Raw genomic sequence first — 19,280 nt, forward strand, 5'->3', positions numbered from 1 at the left:
CCTTTGGTTGGTTTTTTTAAATATGTGATTCTCTGAGGAACCGGGTGGTAGTACATGTGGTTGAGTACACACATTATTACAGTGTGCAAGGAAGCCCTTAGTACCCACCAGCACTGGGGCAGCTTCACCAGCAAGGAAACTTACTGCAGGTATCATTTTCACTCCTCCTCTCTATCTCCTACTTCCCTCTCAATTTCTATCTGTCTCTATGCAACACAGATAGATAGATACATGCATGCATGCATGCATACGTACATAGGATTCTGAGAACCTCAGGAATCTCAAGGCAAGTTTACCAGGAACCCCAGAACCATACCTATGCTTACCACAGACAGATCTTTGATTTGAAGGCCTAGTTTGAGCATAGTTAAACCCTCTCCCACTTTTTTTTCCCCAGGTATGCTGGCACCTTCCCTACCTGGCCTGTGGTGAGGGAACGGCTATAGCCAGGGATGGAGCTCCGGGGATGGATCCGGGGTGGAACACAGCAGCTGGAAAAGGGAAATTTTTCAGATTCAGAAAAGGGTGGGGCCCAGGTGGCGTTGCACCCAGTTGAGCATACATGTTACCATGTACAAGGACCCAGGTTCAAGCCCCTGGTCCCCACCTGCAGGGGGGGAGGTTTCACTAGCAGTGAAGCAGGTCTTTAGGTATCTCTCTCTCCCCATCTCTATCTCCCTTTCTCATTTCAATTTCTTTCTATCCTATCAAAATAAAATAGAAAGGGGGGGGGGATTCATAGTGCCATCACCAAACCCTAGCAGTAACCCTGGTGGCCAAAAAGAAAAAAAGTGGGGGGCAGGAATGAGTGCACTGAGACCCCCAAGCAAGTTTTACAGATCCCTCTCCCCAGAACGCTCCTGTGTACAAGGACTCCTCTAACATAGTATTTAGGTAGGAGCTATCACCACATAAACCGACACCCTCTTTCTGTGGAGCAGATTGCCCAGCTGGACCCCAGACAAGGAAAGCAGCTGGCAACCATTCTGTGTACACCTTCCTCAGGGTCCCAGCATCAGTTTCCTGCCCACCCTTCCTACCCTGTTCTCCCTGTCCTTACTTGATTCGGGCCTGATCCACACTGGAAGAGCGGCGGGAGGTGAAGCGGCGGGCAACGGCTTTGGGAGATGTTTTGGGGCTGCCATCTGAGTCTCCACTCTCCTCGTCCCCCATGGCTTTGATGTAGCTGCCACTCCGCATCCTGCGGCAGGGGATCTCCCCATCCTTACCCCCCGTCGGGTAACCCCCCCAGTCATCTTGCGGCACCTGTGGGAACAAGGACCTCTGTCTCTCAGACATGTCCCTAGGAAATTTAGAAGCCAGGACCCCTCCCTTCCCACTGCCACTGGGAGGTGCTCCGTCCGGAGTCAAACTGGCCACACTTGGGAACCCGAAAGGGTGGAGCCAGAGGCAAGGTCAAGGGTGGCTCTTCCTTACTGAAGATGCCCTACCATTTTCCATGGATATTTTGGTACGTAATTGAAAGCAATCTACAGAATCTAGTGGCAGACAAAGATAGAGCTTAGGGGTCGAAGATCAGAGACCAAAGGGACTTGTGTTGATTCTACCTACAGTCGTGAAGTATTTCTGACCCCAGACACCTTTCTACCTTCCTTTTCCTTCATCTCTTAACCTGCTTATATCCTGAGTCCTTTGACTATTCATGCTCCCCTTTGCGAGGAGGCACAGAAGGTTTTAATCATGGAGTGACATCAGACTTGTGCTTCCAAATGAGCACGCCAACAGTCCACACAGTGGACAGACCGTGCAGGGCCAGGAGCAGGACCGTGGCTCAAGTGGCAGAAGATCAATTAAGAAGCTGATGGTGTTATCCAGGCAAGAGATGATGAAGCCTAAATTAAGACAATGACAAAGAGGGGGAAGAGGAGATGGAAATGAGAGGTGTTAGGGAACATCAGTGAGCCTGATTAGACGTGGGGGGTGAGGGGGCAGGCAGGAATTGAGGATGACTGGGAAGCTGCAGGCTGAGGACCTGAGGTGGGGGGTGCTGTCGCTCACTGAGCCACCGAATCACAGAGAAACAGATTTGGGGGAAAGGTGATAGACTCGGGGCTGAGCATCTTGAGTTTGGCAGAGAACTGCTGAACAGGTGGCTAGGTGTTTGGTTTTGGAATTCACTGGAGAGATCTGGGCTGGAGGCAGACATGTGGGAGTCATGGGTGGCAAGTGAATCCACAGGGGTGAATGAAACAGCCCAGGGGAGAGAAGAAACAGATAAGGAGGGATCCACTGACATTTAAAAAGGGGGCTGCAAAGAAAGGAAGAGAAGCCTATGAAATCACCTGAGAAGGAGTGGGCAGAAGGGGTAGGAGGGAAGTCAGGAGAATGACATGTCACTGAAATAGGAGACATTTCAAGAATAAAAGGAGTTGATAATGTCAAATGCCACAGTGCATTCAAAGGTTAGTAATAAGGGCTTGGGAGTTAGATCCATGTTCAAGCTGTGGCCCCATCACTTGCTAGCTAGGGGAATTTGAACAAAATGGATTGATCCTTAAGCCTCAATTTTTGTTTGGGTTGCACTAATTACATAAACAGGTTAAGAGATAAAGAAAAGGTAAAAAGTGATTGACATAGTAACTATTACAGGGTTGGTGAGAAGAATAAATGATGCAGTAGAGTGTCCAGCACACATTAAGTACTCAATGATCAGTGGCTATTATTATAAGCACTGAAAGGTACTTTTCAAGGAACACACTCAAGCAACCTTTGGTGACACTGTAGAAGACAGTGGTGTGGAAGTCAGACTTACTTCAGTGAAGTGGAGAATGAAAGGAAACAGAGAAGTGGAGTGCATGGTCTAAGAACTTGGATATGAAGGGAAGACGAGACATAGGGAGAAAGATTTCTAGAAATGAGAGGCTTAACCATGTTTCCAGGATGAGAGATCCAGTAAAGATAAAGATGGTCATTAAAGGGAGCAGGGACAGTTCAGGGATGGAGGGGATACCAGGGAGAGGAGCTCAGGTGGAGATGAACTGGAGGAATCAGCCTGCAATGAGTGGCCCTGGCTTCTTCTCTGAATCAATAGGAAAAAACAGGAAGAGAGTGGCTAAGGATCTAGACAAGACTACAGGTGAGCTGACAGCAAGGTGAGGGCACCCACGATGACCTGTGTATGCTATGCAGAATGAGGTGTAAATGAAGGCATGAGGGAGAGGGCTGGGGTGTGGAGGGAAGATTCCAGACAGCTCTTACAAATAACAGACTAAGCTGTGTAGCAGTGAGAGTTGTGTTCAGTGAGGGAACTTTCAGGATGAGAGTTCGGTGATGAGAGAGAGATCAGTGAGCATAAGGACTTAGAGGTGGGGATGGGGCTCCAGGAAGGAACTCATGGGGAGAGGTAGTGCTCAGTGAGAGGCTGGGGCTCAAATCAAAAGATGAAAACAGAGAATGAGATCAGGTTCCATAAAAGAACAAGAACTCTTATTGAAAAGAAAGGTTCTAGAAAAGGCATAAGGGATAACTAGGGCCTAGTGAAAGAAACTGGGTCTGAAAAGAAAGAGGGGTTAAAGACCCAACAACGACAGTGAGTCTGATGGGGTCCGTATCCCCTACTTTTGTGCCAAGACAGGGCCAAGCACTCTTGTGGGTCCCTGAAGCCCCTTGACTCTCCCACTACAGTTGCAAACCCCTGAACTCCTAAAATGCCCTGGAACCCCAGGACCTGATGGATCATTCACCCTCCCCATACTCTGAGAGAGAAGCCACAGACAGGCAGAGAGAGGCAGGCCAGCAGATGGGACAGCCAGGGCATGCTCTGCCACACTGCAGGGTTCCCACTCCACAGGCACTGCAGAGCTCTGCTCTCCTCTGCAAGACACTGTGAGGTGCATGCTAAAAAGGAAGCCCCCAAGGAGGTCAGGGCAGCCCTGAAGAAGCAGCAGGGAGCAGTGAAGTGGCCAAGAGACTCCAGGGAAGGGGGCTCAGTTATGGGAGAAAGGGCAGTGTTCTTTCCTCAGCGTTTCTGTGGGACCTGTCAGTTCCTAGCTTACAGAACATCTTTATCTAAGGCTAGGGAGAGGATCTCCAACATCCCCTGTCTCCCACCCCTTGCTTCCACCATGGCCCTATTTGCCCCCTTGAGCATTCATGAGTTGCCTGTCCAAGAGAGCCTTAAGAGTTGAACAACTTACCTATAAGGCCAGTGGCACTCAAAAGTCATACAATTTCAATTATCCGTACTTTTAAACACATAGCAGCCTCTTTCTGGAGCCTCCTTAATCTAATCCTGCGCTCAACTAACTACATTCAGCTAATCCTTCGAAGTTCAACTTAGCACACATCCTTCCTAGAAGCTGTTCTGAAAAAACCTTGGCCACCATGGCCTCAGGTGGGTGAGGTACCTGCTCTGTGCTGCCATGGAACCCAGGCTCTATCCTGTCACAGCTTCATCACACGGTAGCCTCATTATTTCCTCGCCTAATCCACATCTAAACTGTGAGCTCCTTAGAAGCAGCATCTGTGTCTTCACCTCTGTACCCACAACACCCAGGAAATTCCTAAGAAATGAATGAATATGGATTCTGTGGAATGTGATGTTGAGAGGTAACTCTTTAAGTCTGCTGGACCTCTAGAGCTTGTATCAACTCCCCACAAAACTATAGAAGTGCTCAGGAAAACTTGCAACCTTCCCACAGTTTGAGGGAAAGCCAATACACTGTGGTTTTCTTGAGCCCGGAAGTTAGCTCTCCAAAGAGGAAAAAGAGAAAGGCTGGTAGTGAGAGGAGTCCCTGAACCCATCGCAAGAAGATAGCGGACAGACAGTGTGGAGGAATAAGCCTCCATTAAAACACAGGGTCAGAGGGAGTTGGGCGGTAGCGCAGCAGGTTAAGCACACGTGGCACGAAGCACAAGGACCTGCGTAACGATCCTGGTTCAAGCCCCCAGCTCCCCACCTGCAGGGGAGTCGCTTCACAGGCAGTGAAGCAAGTCTGCAGGTGTCTATCTTTCTCTCCCCGTCTTCCCCTCCTCGCTCCATTTCTCTCTGTCCTATCTAACAATGACGACAACAATAATAACTACAACAACAATAAAAACAAGGGCAACAAAAGGGAAAATAAATAAATAAAAATTTTTTTAAAAAGATAGGATCAGAACTCCTAGCCTCACCAAAGAGACTGTAGAAGTAATGAGACAGAATGAGGACAGTAAGTTAGCTTTCACCTTACAGTGTTTACACCCAGGGCACCCTATTGCTGTATGTCTCCCAGCCTAGAAAAACCCAGGGAACAGACTGTCAGGAGCCTTCTAGTCTCCTGGGCTATCCTACCACAGGTACCCCAGAACAACAAACCCTAGCAAGGCACATTCTACAATGAACTGACCTTCATATTCAAGCAGTATCTGGACTACCCTGATTTGAGCAGAAAAGAGGTCTAGAGAAGGCCTTGAGGCAGGAGAACCACTGCCCTCCAATCTCAAGGGAAGCTACAGTCAGGTTGAACCATGCTGCCCTGTCCACCAGCTACTCTCAACCTCATTCTGCCTTTAATCTCATAAGATAAAGGCCAGTACAACTTGTCTAAAATAGCAAGTCAAGGGGAGGTTTCCTTGGCACTGACATATGTCAGAAGAGGAAAACTGGGAGCCTTGCATTGGCACAACCAGTTAAGTGCACACATTACCATGAACAAGGACCAACATCTAAGCCTCTACTTCCCACTTGCAGGGAGGAAGCTTCACGAGCAGTGAAACAGCTCTGCAAGTGTCTATCATTCTCTCTCCCTCCCCCTCTTCTCTCAATTTCTCTCTGTCCTATCAAACAAATAGAAAGAAAAAAGAAAAAATGGCTGCCAGGAGTGGTGGATTCATAGTGCCAGCATTGAACTCCAGCAATAGCCCTGAAAGAAAGGCAGAGAGGAAGTCTTTCACTGCACAAGTAGAGGAACTAAGACCCTAATAGGGTCTCAGGCTATTAAATGAGGCAGGGATATGCCTCCTGTTTTCAGGCCCTCCATCATGAAAATAGCTGACACTCATCAACCCCTTCCACAGCTCCCTAGGTGACAGTGCACCATAGTCTCACCTGCAGATAATGGTAAGTCCTGGCTTTGGCCTTGGTCTCTGGACCCAGGAACCCTTTGCCTGGCCCGGCCCCTGGGTATCCGTCCCGGCCCTGGCTGACCATCATGGTATGCCAGGCACTTCGCTTGACCGACTGTCCATCCAGTGACATGGACATGCCAGTGCAGGCAAGACAGCGGCCTTCTGACCCACTTGAACGCCCCTTAAAGCTCAAGTCCCGGTAGGACCCATCAGGAGCCTCCAGGCAGAAGGGACCACCAGGCTCCCCAGGGGGGCGCCCACCCGCCAGGAAGCCACTATCACTGTCCAAGTTGTCATCAGAGCTCCACCAGCCCGCGGCCTTGGTCTGGTGCCGCCCATCCCCCTTGCGGTCCTTGCTCTTGCTCCTCTTGCTGTGCCGGGATTGGTGGTGGTGGTGGTGATGGTGGTGATGGTGGTGGTGGGAAGTGTGAGGACCTCCAGAGCCTGGGCCAGGGTAGCTGTCTCCCCCAGAGCTGCCTCTTCCCTCAGCCTTGGGCCCATTATAGTCCCGCTTCCCTGGGGCCTCCAGAGAGTGGGACTTGGCAAAGAGCTTCTGCACAGAGTGAACCAGGTGCCGGATGCGGCTGGGGCTCTCACTGCGGGCCTCTGGGGCAGAGCCAGACCCTGGCCCTGGCCCAGGCCCAGCCCCTGCTGGACCTCGCTGGTATGGTAGCGTGTGGAAGCCATCTTGTTGGACTGGCAACTGCTTCTCAAACTGGTCCAGGAGTGTAGGAGGCAGACGGGGGGCACCCTTGCCCTGTGGGTGACCCACACAGTCTTCACAGGTGTCAAAGGGGCCCTGGCCAGGGTACATCCTGGGGAAGGTGCTACTGCCCCCCCCAAGCCCAGCCCCCCCTGGCCCTCCCTCAGGGCCTACAGATGGTCCCTCACTCAGGCTCAGGGGCCCTTCTGGAGAAAGGTGTCCCAGGCCAGCTCTTGGGGCACAAAAGCGGGGCTCGGTGGAGAAGGCCTCCCCAGAGCCCAGCAGGTATGGGGCCCTGGCAGCTGGGCCCACGTCCATATGCTGCTGGTCAGCAAAGCGGGCTGGGCGGGGATGGCTGCCTCGGTCGCCATGGTAACCCCTCATGGCCTCAGCAAAGGCTCTTCATAGTGGTGGGGGCCAGGCCCCAGGAACCTCCTGGGAAAATAGGGAGAAAAGGAATACAGATTGAATAACAGCCTACTTCACCTAAAACTGTCTTTCATTAAATGTCCTTATATCCCTTTAAGTAATGCATATTACTTAAGTACTGTGATTAATTATCTTTCCCCCAAAATGGGTTTAAAAGTCCTTAAAACAGTCTTATTAGACAGATACAAGGCCATACAATAATACTATCATTCATCAGATGCCACAAATTTGATAAAATATTTATTCCCAAAAGGAAATGCCCCCAATCAAAGGGCTTTTTAGAAATTCTTAGGTTGCCAAAAATAAAAGGATAACCAAATAGACATTTTAAAAAATATGCAAAGAAACCAGCCATTGGGCAAACTAGCTTTTAAAAAGCTGACTTTAGGCGGAATCATCCAGAGCCACACCTCCACCCTAGCCCTACCCACTTCCACTGCTATGAAAAAGCCAGGCCTCAGGGTCTCAGATCCTAGCAGCACTAAGGAAAGAGAACACAGAACTCGAATTTACATATCCAGTGATTCTGCAGGGAAACCCCTCCCCTTCCTTCCACACCCTGTTCCTTCCATCTGGTTGCAGGCACATTCTCCCTGCCCCCAGAACTGAGATAGGAAGGAGTGACCTGAGATGACTCCTGTTTCTTCCTCTGGGTTTCAGACAAACCCTACTGAGGTTTCCTCTTTTGCCTTTCATCCCCACATGCCACACCCATTCCACTGGTGTAGCATCATAAAGGGTACAGAAACTACCAAGAAAAGAAATATTGGTGATTTAAGGAAGTATCTGAATCCTAAACTGGAATCAGAACTCTAGAGTTCCTCCTCCCAGGAACAGTAGGGCTGGCAGGCAGGTAGGTGAGAGAGAGAAGGCATTAGAGACAGGGCTCCTGGCCCCATCCCAGGCTTGTCAGAGCTATAGGACAGAGAGGTCAGCTCTCAGCAAGAAATGACTCCAATCAGGACTCCAGAGCTGCCAGGACAGGAGCTACAGCAGGAGGGGGTGTCCGCAGGAGGGACAGGGACTGAGGAGCTAGCAGACGGTGCCCTCCCTCACCCCAGTCCAGGTTTGTGGACCATCTGCTGACTAGAAGGAGATGACAGTCTCAAAGACTCCAGACAGTAACATTTTTTAAAATTTATTTTCCCTTTTGTTGCCCTTGTTTTTTTATTGTTGTTGTAGTTATTGATGTCATCGTTGTTAGGACAGAGAGAAATGGCGAAAGGAGAGGAAGACAGAAAGAGGGAGAGAAAGATAGATACCTGCAAACCTGCTTCACTGCCTGTGAAGCGACTCCTCTGCAGGTGGGGAGCCGGGCGCTCAAACCGGGATCCTTAAGTCGGTCCTAGCGCTTCGCTTCACGCCATGTGCGCTTAACCAGCTGCGCTACCGCCCAACTCCTGACAGCTGCATTTCACCCCCCTATTTCCTCCTCACTCCCTTCCCATAACCACCATGCCTGACTTCTCTATTCTGCTCACAACTTATTCCCTGCTATTTCCAAAGTACTTGCTATAAACCACACAGGACGCCTACCTAATATTCTCTAATCCTACTGGCATCTTGTATGTTGATATTACCCACATTCACCCATGAGAAAACTGAGCTCAAAATGATGAGATTACAAGGCTGATAAGTGGGTGAATCATATAAATCAAGATTCAAACACAAGTGACTCTGATTTAAGAACAAGAATCAAGTTCCCGTCTCCCTGATTCTTCTACCACTCACCATCCGGGGTATCCCATCCTTGGTGTCAGGATCCCCACTGCCAGGTAGAAGTCCAACTTCAGAAGGCGCAGGACCACTGGCTCCTTAAGAAAGAAAAGGATGATGAGCAACAGACTCCTCAGAGGACCACTCTCTGGCCTTGACAGTTTCCTTTCCCTACCCCCCAAGCCAGAACTGATTGGATCCCCCATAATGCGGAATCTTTAGACCCCCAGGGAAATGAAGTTGGCTTCATTATGCAAATGCATGCAAATGAGCTTGCAGGTTGGACTACCTCCAACTGCAGGTGTCTGTGGAATCTGTGCATGGTGCTAAGCCACTTTATTTTCGTTACCTTTATATATGATTACATTCCACAAATATTTGGTGAACAACTATCTTAAGCAAGAATAAAAAAGAAATTCAGAAGTATACAGAGGTGATATTTAAGTGTGGTCCCTATCATCAGGGGGCTTATAATCTAACAAGGAAATACTATCTCACATGACAGAATTATTTTAGGTCTCTGTATTTTTATGAGTTTTTCCCTCCTCCTAGTCTCTTTTCTTTTTTTTTTTAAATATTTATTTTACTTATTTATTCCCTTTTGTTGCCCTTGTTGTTTTATTGTTGTAGTTATTATTGTTGTTGTCGTTGTTGGATAGGACAGAGAGAAATGGAGAGAGGAGGTGAAGACAGAGAGGAGGAGAGAAAGATAGACACCTGCAGACCCGCTTCACTGCCTGTGAAGCGACTCCCCTGCAGGTGGGGAGCCGGGGTTCGAACCGGGATCCTTATGCCGGTCCTTGTGCTTTGCGCCACCTGCGCTTAACCCGCTGCGCTACAGCCCGACTCCCCCCTATAGTCTCTTTTCATGCAGCCCACCAACCCTTTCCCCTGGCTAACACTTACTCATATTAAGCCTTAACTGCCCTCAAAGACTTTCTGTACTCCTCGAAGACTTTCTGTACTCTTATTCTGGGTTATGTCTCTCTACTGAGCTTTTATAATACCCTGGGTTCCCCCATGGAAGCAGTTATCACATTGCACTGAAATGTCTTGTTTTGGTTTTTGTCTCCCCAACCAAAGTGTGGTCTTCTCCCAGGGAGGAACCATGTTCCATTTATCTCTGAATCAGGATTCTGCCCACCGTAGATCCTTCATAAATATTCACTAAGTAGATAAATAGCTGATTTTAAAAAAGGTGAAGAAATATTTGGCTAGATCAGATGAGAGAAATACTAGATCCAATAGAAAGTGAGGAAGGAGAGTGCATTTGAGATGCAGAACTAGATGACTGTGTGTTTGGGGGTGGGGATCCCAGTGGAGGAAACAGCAATAGCTAAGACAGAAGAGGCAGGCAAATAAGAAACCATTCTAAGGGGTGCATTTGGAGACTTTCAGTAAATTTTAGGGGTTGGAAAATACCAGGAAAAGGTGGGAGAGAGGGAGGAGGGGGGAAGATGATTCTGAAGTTTGCAGTAGCCGTGACTGGAAGACTAATGATGCCACAGGGGTGTCAGCGAGAACTAGCTTTGCAAGCATGATTAATAGTAGTGGAAAAAACATAGTCAGACATCAGGCAGAACTTCCTGACCCTGAGAGATATGAAACAATAAAGAAAATAGTGGATTATACTTAAAAATCATTCATAGAGGAGATGAAGCATGTTCAGGCTCCAGCCCACCCTGTGGCTGAGACTTGAGAAACAATGATTATCTTGCTAGAGGGAGATTGGGGTGACTTCACAAATAACATAAGCACGACTGTGATAATTCTTCTATTCCATTGCCCTTCTCTGGGGAAGCTGAAGTGACTTCAGAACTGGCAAACATTTGTTAGAAAAGTACATAGAAGCAGCCCCCTGCCTTGCAAAGCTTTGATAACATGGTCCTTTGTCCAGAGCTTGGTGCTCCTCTTTCTGCTCCAGGAAAAAATCCAAGTCTCAGATGCATATCATAGATGCATGTCTCAGAAGACCTGCTTTGGTAGGACATTCCAATTGCTCTGCTTGTGGTCATATCAAGCTGGAACCTCACGCTAAATTTTCCAGTGATGGACATTCACAGGTTCCCCCTGCTCCCCCCATCCCATGCAGCTGCCAAGTCACTGGGTCTTCATCCACATCTTATCTGAACTTCTTTTTTAAATATATATATTTTAATATTTTATATTTATTTATTTATTTTTCCCTTTTGTTGCCCTTGTTGTTTTTCATTGTTGTTGTAGTTATTGATGTCATTGTTGTTAGATAGGACAGAGAGAAATGGAGAGAGGAGAGGAATACAGAGAGGGGGAGAGAAAGATAGACATCTGCAGACCTGCTTCACTGCCTGTGAAGCGACTCCCCTGCAGGTAGGGAGCCGGGGCTCAAACCGGGATCCTTATGCTAGTCCTTGCACTTTGCACCATGTGCACTTAACCCACTGCACTACTGCCTGACTCCCTGAACTTCTGTCTTTTTAGTATCAATTCACAGTGTCTTGGCCCTGGTCTCAAAGGGATAGGGTGCCTTGTGATTGCTGCCCTACAGAGAAACCATGCCCAAACTCTCTTATCCAAGTCCTATAGGCAACACTACCTAGTAGAAAAAAAGCACAAGTTCTTAAACAAGAAGGTAGGCAAGTAACCCATCCTCTCTAAGCTTAAGAATACTTCCCCACTTAGCTCCCAGAGCTTTAAGGAATATCAAATGAGTGTGTGTGTGTGTGTGTGTGTGTGTGTGTGTGTGTGTGTGTGTGTGTGTGTGTGTAAGGGAGAGAGAGAAGCCACTTTATAAACTCTAAAGGATTTACACAATGCAACCCCTCATGCTAAACGTTTGGATTTCCAAAATCCCCCACTGTCCAAATGCTAACAATACTACCAAATTCAAATTACTTAGGGAAGGAGACATCCAATTTATAGACTTCCTAAAGGAAATATTTAATTAGTATATATTTAATTATATATATACTAATAGACTTTCTCCTATATAGTATACTTTATGATCACATTTTCTTGCCACTACCCCATTACTAAACATATTAACAAGAAGGAAAAACTAATGAAGAAGAAACTAGATAATTCAATCCATCACTAAGTCTTATGGACTTTCCTAGAAATCCACCTGCCATTTCCATATCCACCAGATAGTTGACTGACTAGCTAAAACTCATTCCCAACCTTCTTTCCCAGCCTTCCTTATAACTAGAAACCACATGATTCACTTTTGGTTCTTTTGGATACATAACAATCTGATGGGATTTCTGAGGAATTTTGCTTCTGTGATTAAAAAGAAGTGGGTGGGGGGTCAGTAGTATAGCAGGTTAAGTGAGAAGCACAAAGACCGGCGTAAGGATCCCGGTTCGAGCCCCCAGTTCCCCACCTGCAGGGGGGTGGCTTCAATAGCGGTGAAGCAGGTCTGCAGGTGTCTATCTTTCTCTCCCCCTTTCTGTCTTCCCCTCCTCTCTCCATTTCTCTTTGTCCTATCCCACAACAATGACATCAATAACAACAACAATAATAATACCTACAACAACAAGGGCAACAAAAGGGGGAAAAATGGCCTCCTGGAGCATTGAATTCCTGGTGCAGGCACCGAGCCCAAGGAATAACCCTGGAGGCAAAAAAAAAAAAAAAAAAAAAGAAGAAGAAAAAGAAGGTGAAGAAGAAGAAGGTGAAGAAGAAGGTGAAGAAGAAGGTGAAGAAGAAGGAGAAGGAGAAGGAGAAGGAGAAGGAGAAGGAGAAGGAGAAGAAGAAGAAGAAGAAGAAGAAGAAGAAGAAGAAGGTGGTGGGGGTGTGTGGGGGTGATACTAGAATCATTGTCCTTTCTTCAGGCTTCAACATAACCATGGTGCCTGAAGTTGAAGCAGCCAACTTGCCACCATGAAAGAAAGGCCTAGAGAATGGCAGAAATGCTAGTCCTAGAATCACTGAGTCATAGAACCAGTACAGCAGTTGGCTTCCTCTAGGCCTATCTGCAGTAAATACTCTCCTTTACTTAGACCACTATCAGAAAGGCTTTCTGTAACAGCAAAAGGTACTGCTAACTGATGTGACTACCTCAGCACAATATCTCCTACCTGAATGTCTGCAAAATCTCCTGACTGCTCTTTCTGCTTCCATTTCCACCCTGCACCATCCAAATGGTTATTTGGAAACACCAATCTGCCACTTCTCTGCTTAAAACACCTCATCGGTTTATTGATGTACTTAGGATAAAACACCTTAGCCTGCCCAACAAGGCCTACAGGGCCTGGCCTTTCCTACTTTTCCAGCACCCTCTCACAACATGTTCCCCTTGCTTCTTGGCTCCAGCCAGGCCAGCTTCTTTGCTGTCCCATGATCCCTCCCATCATGACGCCTATTCCCCCTGTCCAGAAAACTTTTCCCACCCACCTCTCTCCCTTGCTAACTCCTACACACCCTTCAGATCTCAGCCCAGTTGTTGTTTCCTCAGGGGAAGCTTTCTCTGGCCTCCCTGACTAGGTCAGATATTCCTGCAGCGTGCTCTCAGGGCACTATGTACCCGTATAGTTTTCATATAGTTGCTGTTTTCAATGTGTGTGACTCAGAGATGGTCTGTCTCTCTCACTAGAATGTAAGCTCCATGTAAGTGCAGGAATTTTATCACTCTTCTTCACTGCACTATTATCTCCAACCCCTAGAGCAATGCTAGGCATATGGCATGTGTTTGCTGAGTGCAATGGAGCTACCAGAGAAAAAGATCTATTCACTTATGACATTTAATTAATTCATGCAACTATTCGAAGGGGTAGAGAATATCCCTCCTCCTTCCAATTTGCTGAAGAAGAAACTAAGATTTGCAGAGACTAATTGACCTGCCCAAGGTCACACTGAGGATAAGTGACAGTGCCAGAAGTGAAACTCAGTGATGCTTCACTTCAGTGCTTTAGCTTTTCTGCTGTGAGCCCATGAAAGCCAAACTTATTACAGGTTATTCTGAAGTAAATACAGCAATTAAAGTAAATTTGTCTAAAACATAAAGGAGACAGAATAAAAGTGGTGCACAGAACTTGCATGCAAGAGGCCCCCAGTTCTATCCCTGGCATTACCAATATTCAGAGTTGAGCAGTGATCTAGTTAAAAACAGTAGGCTTATGTTTAATCATTTTATTGGAAAGGTTAATGGTTTACAGTACAGTTGTTGGCACTTGGGCACAATTTCTCATCTCCCCATGATAGGTATCTGCAAAACATTCTCACCCCCATCTTAGGTCCTTTTCCGTCATCATGTGCCAGGACTCCATAGACCCACCCTCCTCACTCCCATCCCTGGCCCGCTTCCACAAAGTATTTTGCTTTAATGACCAAACCCCAGACTTTTTAAAAAATATTTTTATATTTATTTTCCCTTTTGTTGCCCTTGTTTTATTATTGTAGTTATTATTGTTGTTATTGATGCTGTTGTAGTTGGATAGGACAGAGAGAAATGGAGAGAGGAGGGGAAGGTAGAGAGGGGGAGAGAAAGACAGACACCTGCAGACCTGCTTCACGGCCTGTGAAGCGACTCCCCTGCAGGTGGGAAGCCGGGGGCTTGAACCAGGATCCTCACGCAGGTCCTTGCGCTTTGCGCCATGTGCACTTAACCCGCTGCGCTACGGCCCAACTCCCCAGAATTTTTTTTTATTTAAAAAAAGGAAACCAGTTTTGACAGTCACACACACTGCACATTCTAGAACTAACCAGAATGTGGTTTAGCCTTTATCCCTGTGTATGAGCACTGAGTTTGCTCCAAGTCCAAGAACAGGTAAGTACAGAAGTAAAGGATACTCCCTGAAGTCCTGGTGTCAGTTCTAAGTACCGGAGTTAATTTTCACTATTTTGCTACACCATGCCACTTATTTTTATTCCAGGACATGAAGAACTGCCCAGATGGTGAACCTCGAGGCCCAGGGAAGCAGCAACCTTTGCAATTACCTGTGGCTGGCTGGGAGGTGTGGAGTGAAGAAGTCTGAAAGGGCGCCGTGTTCTCTGATGGCAGCTCAAATCTCTCTGGGAGTGGAAGAAGTGGCACACATGTCGTCACCAAGAAATTACCCAATTTAGCACCAACTACACAATCCAACAATTAGTTTCTTAAACCGGAACTTGCTGGGGCTGCCAGGCTAGTGGGGTTGTTGTTACAAATCTCACTGGGAAACCAGCTGTGTAATTCGCCAGGAGGTTGTCACTGCCCCAAGCAATTACCTTCCAGAAAAAGAATGGAAAATGGAGGAAGGAAAAGAGCTGCAGAGGAAGGAGTTAGTGTTTTCCTCTCCTCTCCCCCAGGGCCCTGCCCAGTCAAATCAGTAGATTTTCCTTTCTTGACACCTAGGAGACACACAAACTCCTTAGATCAAAGCAGTTACTGGTGTAGATTCTGTCATCAGACTCTCTAGGTTCAAATTCCTTTCCACTCACTGACTAGCTGTGGGTACTCAGGCTGATGATTCACCTCTCAGTCTGTTTTCTCGTCTGTAAAATGGGAATCATGTTGGGAAACCATCAGGATGGTATAAATGTCGGGTGGTTAACAGGGCAAAGCATACAAATCCCTTGGCACTGAACCTGTCATATGATGAATCCTCAACTATCTTCATTTGTAGCTGCTGCTTCTTCTCCTTCTCTTCTCCTTCTCCTTCTCCTCCTCCCCCTCCTTCTTCTTCTACTTCTTCTTCTTCTCTTTCTTTTCTCCTCCCCCTCTTTCTTCTTTTTTTTACAACTTTCTCTGTTGGTGTTCAGTGTAGCCTATGGTAAATCACTTAATCTCTCTGAGACAACTGTGCAAGACCATAAGGTATTCTACCAGGGGAAGGCAGTTCTTATTAAAAATTTTCCACACCTAGACACCCAGGGATCTAGGTGTGTTTGATAAAGGTCTCCATAAGGTTGACACAAAGTGATACCTTGGGCAAAGACAAAGATTTAAAAAAAAAAAAAATCAAATACTAACAGATTCAACTTTTCCCCATGAAGCTGTCTGGGAAAACTATAAGATAGTCAGGCTGGTCCATATGGCAGCAAAAGGATATATGAACCCCGTGCTAAGGTTCATACCTAAATAGTCCCCTCCCACTGGAGCTTATGAGGTCATTCTCATACTAGCTCCAACACACCAGAAGTGAAGCCTTGAACTCACTTTGCTGCTGTTGGTGTGTAACTCACTTTGCTTTGTTGGTGTTGGTGTGCTGTTGGTGTGGTCTGTAAAATTTTATGAGGACTGTGTGCCCTTAGAACCCCAAAATTTCAGGCTTTGCCCACCCACCCCCTTACTCTGTTACTTTAGCCAGAATGATCAGGATTTTGGCTCACCATGCCCTGTCCTGAAAGCAGATCAAGTGGGTGGGACTTTATGTTCACTGTGAAAGGCCTAACTACTGGGAACTAACCCAGAGCCTCTAACCTGCAGCCCACATTTCTGTGCCCATGGACAGGATTCCTGCCCAGCCCCACTCTTATTATTGCTACCTCCTCCTGCATCAACTGATAGTCATGCCTGAATTTTCCTTAGCCAAATCAGCTTTGCCCAGCTGCCTTTGGTAGAGCCCAGGGGGAAAACTTCCTTCTCTTCCTCTCATTGCTCCAGGAAAAAGAAATAGGGAAAGAAGAAAGATATTTGGAGGTCATATTCATATATCTGTATTAATTTACTTTAACAATTCTTCCTCTGGATCTGGAAAGGGAATTTCACAGAAAACAGACATCTTGCTTTAAAACACTTGAGATATTAAGGTAGATGCAAGTCTAAATACATCTCCTGACCCACTGGGTTGGTGCTCATCCTGTGAATAACCTACACTACCTATAATCTCTTTGGGAAAAAAAAAATTCCCACCTCAGGGGGCTTTGCACTTGATGTTCTCTCTACTGGAACGCTCTGCCCCAGATAGTCCCATGGCTTCCTCTTTGTCATCTTTCAGGTCTCAGCTCAAAGAGGCCTTCCCTGACCACTCACTAACTAGAGTCTCATCCCTGAATTAACACTCTTTGCCAGTTTGTTTCATTACCCTCATAGCACTTACCTTTCTTTGAGACTAGTTTATCTAGTATATGTTTATAGTACAGTTGCATGTCACTTAACAGCATTTGTTTGAAAATGCATCATTACACAATTTCACCATCTTACAAACATCACTGAATGTAAGCACACAAATTCTGGATGGCACAGCCTGCTACACACATTGGCTGTATAGGACAGATTACTGGGAACACTGTCATATATGCAGTCTGTCTATAATAAGGTTAAACATCTCCCTATAGCAAGTAGAAGTCCCCAGAATACAGAGTCCATTCATATATTGCAGTATTCTGAGTGTCTAGAACAATATCTAGCACTACTCGGTGTTGAAAAAGCATCTATTATATTAACGAATGTCTTCACCAGATGCCTTCATCCTCTTTATTCCTATACACAATCTCCCACAGGAGCACCTCCAGTGCTTTCCCTCTAAAGATTTTTGAGAGCCCCTGGAGGATTTGTATTAGAAATCCAGCCTCCAGTTCCAGGCCTGTTCAGTCTGTTTATCTAATCCCTCTCAATTGAAGGGTAAAAACAGTTCTTTTCCAGCCACATCTGGAATTTCTCCAAAGGAGTCCCTTTGCATCATTCAAGGCAAGTGGCAGTGAAGAGGGAAAGTAAATGGACATGTGACCTTCTCCCACAATGAAGAAAATAAAGTGAGTCTTTGCAGATGAAATTTCAGAGCTTGGGGTCCGACATCAGACCCCAAGTAGACCGCTTTTCTCAGACTTCCTGACACTCAGCTACTCTTCTAACTGGGGCCACATGGCAAAGAGGCACCAGAAATGAAGTCCAATCTTTCTCATCCTCCTTCTCCAGGGCTACCACACAGTTCAGCCTGAACAGTCTCATTCCCTCTCACCCCCTAACCACACTCATGACTAGCTGCATTTAGCCCTTTCTTTCCTTTCTGTTACAAGAGACATTTCTCAGAATCAGCTGTCTTAGCCATGCTCCTTCTCCTGAGGGTCTCTATGAACCTTCTTTGGAAAAGTTAACCATACTAACTACTGAGAGTGAGACTAGAACTCTGTATAAGACCCTAGTTAGGACAGCTAGGGATAGACTATGAGTTCTGGGTCTTGAGCTAAATTCATATCCCATGCCCACCATTAGTAGGCTTAATATCCCTTCATTTCCATCAAGTTTAGTTTCCTCAACATTCAAATAGGGGCAAGAATAGTTCCTTTCTGGGACCAGGTGGTGGCTCATCCAGTGGGTGAACAGGTTACCATGCACGAGGAACCTGGTTGAAGCCCCCAGTCCCCAACTGAGGGGTAGGGGAAAGGGCTTCATCCCCTCCCCTTTGGATTTCTCTCTGTCCTACCAAAATAAAAATAAATCAATTAATAGCTTTTAAAAAGTTCCTTTCTCACCATGATACATAAGGATTAAGATAAAGCAGGTAAAATGTAGCCCTTGCTAACTCAAGAGAAACCCCTAACAAACATAAGATCTAAAACAGGGCCCCTGTCAACCTTGGGCAGAAGCTACGGCTATAGCTGAACTGGGCGTGTGAGTCAGAAGTGGTTTATCAGCTCTGTCTGATCCAGCCCTAGCTCCAAGGGTATCCAAGCCACTACTCTTCTCTCTATGTCTCTAAGGTTAGCAGGAGCCAGGACCACAATGGGAAAGAAAATGGAGAGATGAGGCAGAAAAGACTGTGAGATGTTTCACAACGAAACCTGTCCTCCCATCTTTGTCCATCCAATGCAGTTTAGGATTCTTCTCTTCATGAAAAGAATTCCTAGGGAGTCCCAGGATTCAGCAGCTGTCCCATACTTCAATACAGCAGGGTAAATATTTGTTCATAGGCTCTGAACTTCCTGAAAGCCTGGATTCATCTAATCTATCTTTGCATGAATAAGACCTGGCACACAATAGGTACTTGGTAAGTTCAGGGTCAGTGGTCAAGCAACCATGTAGCAGTACCCCTCAGCTGAGGAATAGTGAGGGGGAGAGAAGACAGGAGAGTTAACAAAAGAAATGACTCCCTGAAGCTGGATCAAAATTCCCCAGAAGACAGCAGTGGTCCAAAGTCCTGGGAATTTCTGAAGAGCTGAGTGTCCTGTCCAGGGAAACATACAAATAGCAAATGGGAGGATGACTTTTTAGTATAGTGTGACTTCAAAAACTGAACACATGTCAAATTGGAAAACCTCTAGTGCATTTTGATTCCAAAGTCTATGGTTGAGTTTTTGGTTTGGGTTGTTGTTTTTGTTTGTTTGTTTTGTTTTTTAAGTCCAGGGTTATCACTAGGGCTCAGTGGCTGCACTACAAATCCACTGCTCCTGGAGGCCATTTTGTCCCATTTTTTAAAATTTTTTATTTTATTTATTTATTAATGAGAAAAGAGAGAGAAAG

The 19,280-nt window shown here is 46.4% G+C and overlaps 1 protein-coding gene across 2 annotated transcripts in view; it reads right to left on the reverse strand.

The window, feature by feature from the left end:
- DLGAP3 (DLG associated protein 3) overlaps window positions 1–19,280 on the reverse strand; it is an 80,934-nt gene that overhangs the window by 45,395 nt on the left and 16,259 nt on the right. For both annotated transcript variants that reach the window (XM_007523230.3, XM_060205839.1), the window contains exons 2-5: window positions 8,933–9,015; window positions 6,050–7,207; window positions 1,061–1,266; window positions 419–491 (exon numbers count right to left, since the gene is read on the reverse strand). In XM_007523230.3, the coding sequence (XP_007523292.1) occupies window positions 419–491; window positions 1,061–1,266; window positions 6,050–7,156 (1,386 nt within the window). In that variant the 5' untranslated portion in view covers window positions 7,157–7,207; window positions 8,933–9,015. The remainder of the gene's footprint in view (window positions 1–418; window positions 492–1,060; window positions 1,267–6,049; window positions 7,208–8,932; window positions 9,016–19,280) is intronic.

This window comes from Erinaceus europaeus, chromosome 13 (assembly GCF_950295315.1).
Source record: "Erinaceus europaeus chromosome 13, mEriEur2.1, whole genome shotgun sequence".
NCBI lineage: Eukaryota > Metazoa > Chordata > Mammalia > Eulipotyphla > Erinaceidae > Erinaceus > Erinaceus europaeus.